Source organism: Dermochelys coriacea, chromosome 2, assembly GCF_009764565.3.
Source record: "Dermochelys coriacea isolate rDerCor1 chromosome 2, rDerCor1.pri.v4, whole genome shotgun sequence".
Lineage (NCBI taxonomy): Eukaryota > Metazoa > Chordata > Testudines > Dermochelyidae > Dermochelys > Dermochelys coriacea.
This window is the reverse complement of record NC_050069.1, coordinates 253,992,449-254,005,189: the sequence shown is the minus strand read 5'-3', so window position 1 is coordinate 254,005,189 and position 12,741 is coordinate 253,992,449. Positions and strand designations below refer to the sequence as shown.

Below are 12,741 nucleotides of genomic sequence, written 5' to 3'. Positions count from 1 at the left end.
ATATGTATTTTATCAAAAACATTTCCAGAGCATAGTACAAGTGGTGCTGCTAGACTCAGGGGTACATTTTCATTATGCATATATTGTTCTGAAATGAAGGACTTAGTGTGATTGCATTTTATTAGAACAGACAGTGGGGATCTCCTATAGAATAAGGGTTTGTCTACTCTACATTGCATCACTGCAGTTGCGCAGCTGTAGTTCTTCAGTGTAGACATTACCTGTGCCAACAGGAGGAGTTCTCCTGTCAGTGTAGGTAATGCATCCGATGAAGTGAGCTGTAGCTCACGAAAGCTTATGCTCAAATAGAAAATGCATCCGATGAAGTGAGCTGTAGCTCACGAAAGCTTATGCTCAAATAAATTTGTTAGTCTCTAAGGTGCCACAAGTACTCCTTTTCTTTTTGCGAATACAGACTAACACGGCTGCTACTCTAAAACATCTCCCTGAGAGTTGGTAGCTAGGTCGATGGGAAAATACTTCTGTTGGCCTAGCGGTGTCAACACAGGAGGTTAGGTCGGCTCAACTGTGTTACTCAGGGGTGTGGATTTTTCACACCCTTGAGCAATGTAGTTGGGTCAACTCAATGGTATAGTGTAGACCAGGTCTTAGTCACTGAAAAGAGTTTCAGGGAGGAAGGGAATGTTTCTCACAAAGATCTACAAACAGAGAAGTCAGTATAAATAAACCTAACACACACTCAATCAATTCACTTAGATATATGGCAATCAGTGGCACTTCCTGGTGTGCTGGGGGATCTTCTTAGTGTGGGGTTCTCCTCAAGGTAACTGGAAGAGCTAGTAGTAAAAATGCAAATTATTTTCCATGGGAATTTTGAGAATTTTTCTTTTTTTCCCCCCTGAAGTTTCCACCCCTCAAAATTATTTTTTACAACAAAAAAACAAAATTAATCAAAGACAAAGTTTTAGTTTCCAAATACTGGTTTTGTTAAAATTTTTCAGGTTTTGGTAAACAAAATTGGCTTTCAAAACTTAGACTGAATATTTTTATCAAAACAGAACAATGTTACCAAAAAAAAAATTGGCACAGAAAATTTTGGCGTCTGTTTTTTGTTGAAAAGTCAGAAAATTTGGACCAAAATAAAAATATTTTGTTATTGCAAAGCAAGCTCATCACAAAAAAAATATTTTGATGAAAAATATTAAACCAGCTGTAGAAAGTAGCCTGATCAATCAGCTGGTCATCCTGGGAGCAGGGTAATGGTCCCATCTCGTATCTGCCCCATAAGTGTGCCTCGGTGGTGCATTACAAGAGCAGACACTTGAGTGCAGAGACTGCGATTGCATCTGGCCCTTGCACAGGTCATCAAAGAATAAACTACTAAGAAAGGAGCCCAGTCACTAGGATCTGAGATAGGAACTGACTGCACATGCTTTGAGATCACAAAATGGAAGGTCGTGTGTCATTTTCCCAGGCAACGTTTCACCGTTTTTTTGTGATGACTAACATCCCTATTATTAAGTGCATGCACAATTTGGATTTTAGATTCCTAGCTGCAAACCATACATGTAGTTATGGGAATGTAAATGTCTCATGATGAAACAGTGAGATGATTTCTGCTATGAGAAGCGATGTGATCCTCTTCAAAGGAGTCCATATATTTCCTGAAAGACTTCTAAGCCTTTCAGGAGAATTTCCTGTGAGAACAAAAGAAATTCATTATTATTGTTGTTTATTACTATTCCATCTGTATTACAGTAAAGAATCAGAGGCCCATTGTGCTGGGTGCTGTACAGACAACAATAAAAAGATGATCCCTCCCCTTGTGAGCTCACAATCTAGGATTGTGATAGGATGGACTAGGTTGATAAACAGACAAATGTCAGGTGTGGGACTCAATAATGCAAGTGAAGAAATGAGGAATCCTGAACACTAAACAGGAGTTTCAGTTTGCCACTTGCCTAGTTGTTAAGTAAGAGGAAGTATGATCCAGTGGTTAGCATAGGACTTTGAAGACCCAGGGCCAATTCCATGCTCCACTACAAACTTCCTGTGTGACCTTGAGCAAGTCACTTAGTCTCCTTGTATCTCAGTCCCCCAACTGTAAAATGGGGATAATAGCATTTCCCTACCCCACAGGGAGGTGCTCAGATACTACAGAAATGGAGGCCACATAAGTACTTAAATAGATTGCCAGCTGGTTGTGTTCTGTAGGCAATGCGGCAGAGGTAAGTGATAAGGAGGGAATTTGAGGTTGCACTCCATCTTCATTTTTTGCAAGGGAGACAATATTGGACCTGAACTAATACGTGTAGTTTCTAAGATAAGAGCTTTAGTTGTTACATCCCAGCCAGCTTGTGTGACATCAAAATTTAACACAGAATCATAGAATATCAGGGTTTGAAGAGACCTCAGGAGGTCATCTAGTCCAAACCTCTGCTCAAATCAGGACCAATCCCCAACCAAATCATCCCAGCCAGGGCTTTGTTAAGCCTGATCTTAAAATCCTCTAAGGAAGGAGATTCCACCACCTCCCTAGGTAACCCATTCCAGTACTTCACCACCCTCCTAGTGAAAAAGGTTTTCCTAATATCCAACCTAAACCTTCCCCACTGCAACTTGAGACCATTACTTCTTGTTCTGTCATCTGCTACCATTGAGAACAGTCTAGATCCATCCTCTTTGGAACCCCCTTTCAGATAGTTGAAAGTAGCTATCAAATCCCCCCTCATTCTTCTCTTCCACAGTCTAAACAATCCCAGTTCCCTCAGCCTCTCCTCATAAGTCATGTGGTCCAGCCCCCTGATCATTTTTGTTGCCCTCCACTGAACTCTTTCCAATTTTTCCATATCCTTCTTGTAGTGTGGGGCCCAAAACTGGACACATTACTCCAGATGAGGCCTCACCAATGCCGAATAGAGGGGAACAATCATGTCCCTCGCTCTGCTGGTAATGCTCCTACTTATACAGCCCAAAATGCTGTTAACCTTCTTGGCAACAAGGGCAAACTGTTGACTCATATCCATATCATGTCCCCCTGTATCCTATCCCTACCCTCCAGCATATCTACCTCTCCTCTCAGTTTAGTGTCATCTGCAAATTTGCTGTGGGTGACTCCACACCATCCTCCAGATCATTAACGAAGATATTGAACAAAACCATCCCCAGGACTGTCCCTTGGGGCACTCCACTTGTTACCGGCTGCCAACTAGATATGGAGCCAATGATTACTATCCGTTGAGCCCGATGATTTAGCCAGCTTTCTATCCACCTTAGAGTCCATTCATCCAGCCCATCCTTCTTTAACTTTCTGGCAAGAAAACTGTGGGAGACTGTATCAAAAGCTTTGCTAAAGTCAAGGAATAACACGTCCACTGCTTTCCCCTCATCCACAAAGCCAGTTATCTCATCATAGAAGGCAATTAGGTTAGTCAGGCATGACTTCCCTTGGTGAATCCATGCTAACTGTTCCTGATCACCTTCCTCTCCTCAAAGTGCTTCAAAATTGATTCCTTGAGGACCTGCTCCATGATTTTTCCAGGGACTGAGGTGAGGCTGACTGGCTTGTAGTTCCCCGGATCCTTCTTCCCCTTTTTAAAGATGGGCACTCCATTATTTACTTCAGATTCTCAACGGGATTTACGGAAAAATGCTCCAATCAACAATTTGTCCTAAATGAATAGTTACTCTTGCTTTTTTTATATTTTTATTTATATGTTTACTTTTTGCCAAACTTGCTGCTGACTGTTATTTTTTTAAAACAATTTAATTTTGCGTGACCGTTTTCCCCCCCCTAGGGAATGTGCTACTGCTGATATTGAGTAAAATCACAATTTATTTCAGCCACTGAATTTCCAGGACACTATTACCTTGCCCAAAGGTGCCCTGTCTTCCAGCATTGTGCATGCCGCTGAACTCATTCGTTTTTTCCCCAGCCAAATTCATGCTCTAAATATTGCTGAAAGCTACAAAATTAATTTCCAGCTTGTTATTTTGCTAGATAAACAGATCTTTGTTGCTTTCGCCCTTTCTCTGCACTATGTATGGGAATTGTTGCCAGAATACTCTCTAGTGACACAGCACATTAATCCCAATGAGAGCAACAACTCCTTATACATATTTTATATCAAACAAATGAACTCATAAAATTTTTATAGACTTCACACTATGAAAAGTCATTGTATTATAATTTAAGGGTGCTTTTGGCCCACTCACTCCTCCAGTATATTATTCTCTCTCTACATTTGTCAGTTCAGCAAGAGATTAATCCCTCTGTGATTGAAGATGGAGAGTTGTGATTGTTGCCATTAACTGGTTAAGAATTTGCACTTCCTATTATAGTTATTTGTTTACACATCTCCTCATTCCACTCCAGCCTGCTTGTTTGTATCATCCAATTGTTGCACCTTGCCTTTTGTAAGCTCATTGGGGCAGGGACTGTCCTTTATTATATGTTTGAACAGCACCTTGCACAATGGGACCCAACCTGGTTATGCTCCCGAAGAGCGATCGTAATGTAAATGTTTAGTAATAAGAAGATGGTGACAGAGGTTGTGGGCCAGGTTCTGATGTAAACTGGTGCAGCTCCATTGACTTCTTTATACAAATCTTTGCTGTGCTAAACACCTACAGTCTGATTTTCCACCCCTTAAAACTAGTTTATTTTCAGCATGGCTCCACTACTAAGCCACTATAGTTTCATACTGATTGTAGAGGTGTGGTTGAATGGGGGATTAATTTGTTCTTTAACTGAGTCAGATCTCTTGGGCCAGAGTCACCAGAATCTATAAACCATCTCTTTCTATTCCTCCCCAGACCCTAACAGGCATTTTAACTAATATGCATATTTAGAGGCCAGTAGTTCCGTGTGAGAGTGGAAATAGTGCATGTCATTTGTTTGTTTGGTCATGTATGGTTGAATATGTAGCTCAATGCACTTTCCACCCATACTTGGGAGGTTCTGAATAACATGTGTGGTGCTCTATTTTCACAGCTGGCAAGCAGAGTGGGAAGTTGCTGGTACATGCATAGCCCAAAAAATGCCATTTTCAGTTCATATGAATGCATAACTAGCCCTAGAAAGATCAAGACAGAGATGTTCTAATAACAATAGACTTTTCCTTTCCTGTCCATTCATAGTATGATCAACAAAACCCAGTGATCTGCTGAGCTGCAAAATATTGTGACATTAATATCTCTTGCATGTACTTTAGTGATGTAAGTGATCCCTGCGGCAATGCTAGCTGAGTTCATTTACATGTTTCCAGGGATTACTACATAACCATGGTGAAATGGGCAACTAGCACCAAAGTGGCAGTAAATTGGCTGAACAGGGCACAGAACGTTTCTATCCTGACGCTGTGTGATGCTACCACTGGAGTCTGCACAAAGGTAGGAAAGACACTTAAAAGAAGATTGTTTGACCTTCGTGTTTGTAATCCCCTTGGGGAGAATATCCTTTAGTTCTTTTATCTGAAAGTGGGTCACCTGACACACAGTACTTTGTGTATAGATAGAATATAAGAGACGTATACAATATTTACTGTGCAAGGGGTATGGGCTGATTGTGGCCCCGTACAGAAAAGCTAGGCATAATCCGGTTCTATCTGTACAATATATATATGTATTTATATATAGGGAGAGAGAATGTAGGTGCATTCTCTGTCACACACACACTCACTCACACACACACCCCTACTATTTTTAACTTAGGTGTCCTTTTTAATATCTGAGCTCAATAGAACTATACATGGGTTTGTCTATACATAGTTTTGTACCAATTTAGTTAGATTGCTGCAATTCCTCATGTGGGCACTTTTATACAGACATGGAGACATGTATATCACTGTAGTTTGTTTCAATACCAACCTATAAACAACTTTTAACTGGTATAACTACATCCACACGATGGGGATGCACCAATTTAACTAATTCGGTTTTTGAACTAGTATAGTTAAAGTCAGCAAACACTATGTGTAGACAAGGCCCCACACAAAGTTGCTGGGAACAGTGTAACAACTAAATTGCTATCTTTCTTTAGAGAGTAATGTATCTGTTGGGTTCCTTTTTTTTGTCAGTAGGATAACATGCCTTCCCATATGCTCACTTCCTTGTTTATCAGAGAGAAACAATATAGGACAAAAAGAGCAGCCCAAGATTACATTCTGAAACAGCATGCTTGAACAGTTTCTCGCTGCTTGTTCACCCCGTTCAAATTCAGTCAAACTGCTTTCTGCACTGATGAACAAAATGTAACCTGTGCAAATTACGCTCCTTAATTATGTCCTTTCATTTTAGAAACATGAAGATGAAAGTGAAGCCTGGCTACACAGACAGGTAACAGTGATCTTCTCTTCGTGATTACATTTTCAAATGTTTTTTCCCCCAAGAGAAAAAGCTTATTTTTGGAACTCCAAGTGGTACTTTGATATCATGATGGTTCATATTATAGAAGGGATTTTCTTAACAGAATATACAAGCTCTTCTTGTTGAAGTAAGGGGCATCTTCACCTAATGTATCTGAGACTCCTTCTTACATAGCAGACCACAGTGGCTGGAAACATAATTCCCAGCATATGTTGGACTTGGATTTAAAGAACCTGAAAAACAAATGTTGGGTGAAATTCACAGAGAGCCAGCACACAGTCTTTCCCTTAGTGAAGTCCCTGATTAAGCCTTATTTTGGGGCTTACATTGGATTTAAGTGGTGTATTGGCCTTTTGCTGGCCCTCCGCACAGGGTAAATTCTACCCATTGCCATTAAATGATCAAAGGTCAAATTTTCAGAAAGGATCCAAGTGACTTTGGAGTCTAAGTCCCATTTTCAAAAGTCACTTAAATGTTTAGGAGCCAAAGGGTAAAATTTTCAAAAGCACCTAAGTTGTGTTTTAAAATCAAAGTGACTTAGTGCCTAAGTTACTTTTGAAAATGGTACTTAGGTTCATAAGTCTACACTACGCACCATTTTTGGCAGCATGAAAAGTAGGTGTAGCTGCATCCACACTGTGGTGTGTAGCTGCACAAGTCAGTGAAAGACTCTGGCAGAGAGGAGGCAGCAGGGAAAGGCTGAGCCTTCCCTCATTGCCTCCCCCATTTCAGAGCCTTTCCCCACTGCCTCCCTGCTGCCGAAGTCTTTCCTCACTGACAGAATCTTTACCCTGGCAGGGAAAGGTTCCAGCAGTGGAGAGATGATGGAGTCCTTCCCTGCTGTCAGAGTCTTTACTTTCAGCAGGAGTCTTTTCCTCCAGCAGGAAATAATTATTATTATATGAACGTTATAATGTTCTGTAGATAGCCCTTACCTAGCTCCAGCGAGACACTCATTACCAGGAAGCAAGGGCAACAATCAAAGTGAGAAATTCATTCTGTAGAGAAAGCAATGGGAAAAGCAGGTACCTCTGAAGGCTGGTTTTCAATGATTTTCAGTAGTGGTTTATTTACCTATTTCTTGTAAATAAAACTTTGTCTTAAATTTAACTTTTTTAAATAGGCAAGTGGAATCCAGGGTGAAATCCTGACTATATTGACTTCAGTGGGACCAGGATTTCAAGCCAGGAGATTTACATAGAGAGAGAGAACTGACAACACCTCCTACTGTGGCTGAACATAGATCTACCCCTGATTTTGTTCCCCTGGGGTTGCACTCTTCACACCTGTCCTCCTATTTCCATAGCTGCCTCAGCTCAGCCTGGGTCCTATAATGAAGAATGTTGTTGTGTGTTACAGTGAGATATTGAAAACCTCATTCAACCTCCCTTGTTCCCATCACCATGGCAAGATGGCCCCAGCAATGGTTCTCTCACAGGTAGTTAGTATGCAGCATCAGTTACATTTTTCAATAACACTAGTACTCTGGGAACTTTATAAACAAGTTTGGCTTTTTAACCCTTTACGCTCAATCTTCAGTGAGGATTTTGTATTTAGAACCAATGAAGTATAAAAAATGCCTAGCTACCTTGGACTTCATTACTGGTGCACTGCTATTGCCTTCAAGTTCCTAGTGACCATGGTGCGCAGCAGGGATAGAACTCAGAGCCTCATGATTCACAAGCATAGGACCCTTCTGCCTGAGCTAAAGGGGAATCCCTGTCTGGTGTGAGCAGCATGCGGATAATGGCACTTAGCTGAGCAGTTCTGATTCCATCCAGTGGAGAGCAGGGATACACATAGACACACACATACTATTCGGTTAATCAGAGTATTTATGTCATGTTCTAATATTGTTGGGGGTGGACCCTCTGGCCTCAGAAATTGACATCGGTATGTTGAACCCAACCTCACAGATCAGTGGGGGAAAAGGAGGCTCAAGGAGTGGGGATTCTGGCCCCTTAGCTTCGGGGATGAAATTGGTAGGGGAGGGCAGGAGCTGGCTCCCATAGCTCCAAGGATAAGCAGGGATGGGGGTGGTGAGGTAGCTTGCCATGAAAGGGGGGATGGTTCTCACTGACATTAAATCACAATACAGACATTTCAGCAAATCCCCCAAATCCACAATCTCACTGAAAGGTGAACTGCAAAGGATTAAAAAGCCACACTTATCTGTGAAAGTTGCATACCATCGCTGTTACTGAAAGCTGCCATTCTTGGCATGCAATTAATTTATGAGGCCATCATTCTAGGAATTAGGGAGATACTGTATATATCCAACAAAAATGAACATCTCACTGAAACCCACATGACAAAATTATTCTTTGTGGGACCCGGGGTCAACTGGGTCAAGCAGACAAATAGCAGGATTGTCCTGAAGAGGGTAAAGGGAGCGGGAAGGGCATCACAGGAGTTATAGGAGATGGACGGGGTAGTTCAGATTATCTGTTTCTGGGTGAAACTCCTAGACCCTTTGCCTATAAAATGAACAAGAGCAAATTCATTCAAAACAAACTATATGTACCAATAAATAAATACACATTGACCCTTACTTAAACCAGCTTTCAAAGCTCCCTGCTTTTCTCCACTCACCTCTATGCAGAATTATTATAATTAGTTAGTATGGTAGCACCTAGAGGTCACAGCTAAGATTGGAGCCCCATTGTGCTAGGCACTGTACACAGAAATAGTAGGAGATAGTCCTTGCAACAAAGATTTGCAGTCTAAAGAGACAAAGGGTGGGAGGGAAAGACAGAGGTGAAGTATCTTACTTGAGGTCACACAGCACATCAGTGGCAAACCAAGGAATGGAACCTCACTCTCTCAAGTCCTGGTCAAGGTCCCTGTCCTCTGGTTCACCCTGCCTCTTAATGAATCAGTAAATTCTTCCTCCCCCCATTTAGTCTTGCTTCCTGAAAATGGTTGCATCCAGAGTTAATTTTACTTTTTATTTTCATCTGCACCATGTTAATTTTTCTTTCAATGCCAATTTTAGTATTTTTATACTAGACTGTGAACCTAAAATGCATTTCCTTCCAGTTCATTTTTTCTCTTTATATTAATAAGATGACAATATTGCACACATCAGCTTTAACTCAGGCCAGATTTGTTTTCAAGATCCTTAGTGCTGCTCTATACAATATGAAGATTATATCCCCAAAATCTCTGTCCCCGTGGCCTCTTTTTGTGTGTGTCCATACTGAGTCTCTGTAACACAACTTCAGGTTCTTAAAAAAAACTGACTATATTAAGGGAGTTTTTCCATCAGCAGATACAAGAAACAGACCACTCATAACCTCAGAGGAGTACTGATGAAGACAAGTAATCATTTGTCTGATGTATGACTTTTCTCTGTACCTGGAAATAGATTCAAGTAATCTGTTAAACCAGTCTATACAAAGTCTACTTCCACTGCCAAGAGAAATGCTGCTATAATAGTACAAATTTGTATAAATAGTACAAATTCTGTACCTTTATTGATTGGTACAGCTCTATTGACTACAATCGCAGTGTGCCAGTTTACACCAGCATAGAATTTGGCCCATGGTGTGATAGTAGTTTGCCAGTGGTTTTTTTAATCTTCTTAACATGCCTCTGGAAATAATCATATAGATTTTCATACTTAAAATTCTAGAAACTATAAGAAGCAGGTGAGACTTATTTCATGAAATTTTGCCAAGCGAGAGATGGTCGTACTTTTACAATGTTCTAGACAGGTAAGGAAGGAAAAATAAAAGGAAACCTGGCAGGTTAAGCCCAAAATTTAGACTTTGTAAATCTAACACTAATAGAAAGTGAAATACTTAATGAATGACGAGGAGCAAAGTAAAATAAAGCAAGAATGCTGTGGCAGCATTAAAAAAATTAAAAGGATTCATTTGTTGTTAATGCAAATAATTAATCTATAACATTAAAACAATCCCCAGTATGATTAACTTATTATTATTGATCTTGGTTGGTTCTGCTTGGTGTTTTGACACGTGTTAAGAATGAGACCAGAATATCTGCCATGGCAGATGTGTCCATTGGGTGGCTGGTGGAACGCACAAGGGGCTTACTGAAAGAATTGCTCCACTGAACAGTACTCAGAGAGGGGCAAACTTATGGGACTGAATATGCAAAGAGTGCCCCAGGATAGACAGGGATGGTGGAGTCCTGTTCGTACTCTAAGCAACATCTGATGGCTTGGGAAGGAAGGCTTCAGATTCTTCCTAAATTCATTTGATATGCACTTTTGGGAGATTAAATTTTGTACTTTAGTAGCCAGCCTTTCTGCCAGTAAGAACTAGAACAAAGGAGGTGCAACCAGCCGAATGCCATGATATATCGAGCTAATGATTTTTGCCATCCTCAGGGACCATATATATCAAAGTCTTCTGCATTCCCTTGTAGTCTACTACACAACTATCTCCCCCAACAGAAAGGTCCCAGCCACTCATGGATTCCTACAGCAGAAAAGAAAATAAAACATTTGTCTTCAGAAAAGAACTAGTTGCTGCCTGCAGTGTTTGATTTCCATACATCGCACCTTGTCTCTCTCTGACTGAAAGTTACATAATGGGGATGAAAATCAATCACTAGGTTCACTTGGCAACCTTGAAGCAAAGACAGTTTTAAAAGACCTTTTTTCTTTTTATTCTTTCGCCTCCTCTCCCCCCCACCCCGGTAAATAATTTTGTGAATTAATCATCTGTGAGAAGGTAGGGAAGGAGACAGGACTTAGACTCTGAAGTACAGGTTGGTGATGTTTCTTTAAGGAAATGTATGTGGAATGATACACAGCCCAGTGCAGTTTTTCCAGCTGAGTAAACAAGATTTGCTAGGCACACACTGCTAAGTCTATGTTTATTAACGCGCTTCATTCCAGTTGCCCCCAAACAAACTTCTCTGTGGGCATGTAGGGTTTTTTTCTGCTTTGCAAATGGGTATTGCCTTTGAAGCCAAGAATGCTGCCTTACTGTCTGTCTCCCTTTAATTCCACAAGAGGCTAGCTGAAAGATGACTGCTTCTCAGGGGATACAAAAACAAGGGTTTTCAAAATTTCAGGGCTCATTTTTCCCTATTTTGAGGGGGCTGTTTCTTTGTTTTAAGTGGTTGTTAGAAGTCCTCTGTTTTTTGCAGTGTTGGACAGTTTTAAAAAACACCAAGAAGTGCAAACTAGTGAAAATTAAACCCGCTCAATTGACATTTACAGAATGAAGAGCCAATCTTTTCCAAAGACGGACGGAAGTTTTTCTTCATCCGAGCCATTCCTCAGGGGGGGCGAGGAAAGTTCTACCATATTGCCATGTCATCGTCACAGGTGAAACAACCATTATTATTCTTTTTCAGTGCTGACTAGAACATTCCATGAACATAAGACCTGTGTTTAGACCCAAGATATGTCAAGGTGTCTATGGAGAATTTTAATCCCTCTGACCATAAGGATGAATACCTTAACTGGGCTAAATACTAGTAGCATTCTAAGCATAGGAGGAACAAGAGTTTCAAATGATGCACTTTGCTTAGATTTATAATTAAAAGGTCTTCACATTTCAAGTAAAATTCAAAGAATGTCACTTTTGGGTTTTTTTAAATAAGCTTCTCCTCCATTATTCCTAAATAAGTGGCTCTCTGCACAATCATCTGAGGTTATTATCCAGAACCCATGGGCAGAAGAGGATCACAGGAAAGGACTTCCATTTGTATTTTTTATGCTGGGCCTAATTAATTCCATTATCATCAATGTAGTTATGCCAGAGATTAATCTGATTCAGTATATTTAAGTGTCTCTGCAAATTCATAGCAATACAGTACTTTGGGGGAATCACAAATTAGTGATTACTTTTAACAAGTCATGGAGGAGTCATGAGGGCATCATGTTTTGAGAAATAAAAAGAGAGGTTTTTTAGTCATGTTCAAGTGTCATCTTTTCAGAAAAAAGAAAACACACTTTTTTCTTTTTTTTTGGCAGCCCAATAGCAGCAGTGATAACTTACAGTCCATTACATCTGGTGATTGGGATGTGACAAAGATTTTGGCATATGATGAAAAGAGGCATAAAATGTAAGTAAAGAAGTCGGTGTAAGTAACAAACCAAACAGGCTTTCATCTTTTAGTTCTGGCTGTATAGTTAGCTAGTCAACAGTAGCCATCTTGAAAGCATCAGAAGTGTGTGTGCATGAACAGCTAGATGTACAGACAGCAGGAGAGGGCTGTCTACATCTGTTTGTGGCTTAATCTCTAGTTTACAATCTAGTGTTTCAATGAAGTCTTGCCTTGGTTTGTTCCCTCCCCTACCACTGACTTTGTGTGTTTAATAATCAATCTCATTTTGATATTTGACACACACAAAGAAGCCTGGTTTACATATATATACATGTGTGTGTGTGTGTGTTGCTGTGTTTCTTCATAAACAACATTTCATTCAAAATT

General features: G+C 40.3%; 1 protein-coding gene across 7 annotated transcripts in view; it reads left to right on the top strand.

Moving 5' to 3' along the window:
* DPP6 (dipeptidyl peptidase like 6) overlaps positions 1-12,741 on the top strand; it is an 868,888-nt gene that overhangs the window by 792,162 nt on the left and 63,985 nt on the right. For all 7 annotated transcript variants that reach the window (XM_038391573.2, XM_038391575.2, XM_038391569.1 and 4 more), the window contains exons 11-14: positions 5,229-5,352; positions 6,259-6,297; positions 11,522-11,629; positions 12,281-12,372. In XM_038391573.2, coding sequence (XP_038247501.1) covers positions 5,229-5,352; positions 6,259-6,297; positions 11,522-11,629; positions 12,281-12,372 — 363 coding nt within the window. The remainder of the gene's footprint in view (positions 1-5,228; positions 5,353-6,258; positions 6,298-11,521; positions 11,630-12,280; positions 12,373-12,741) is intronic.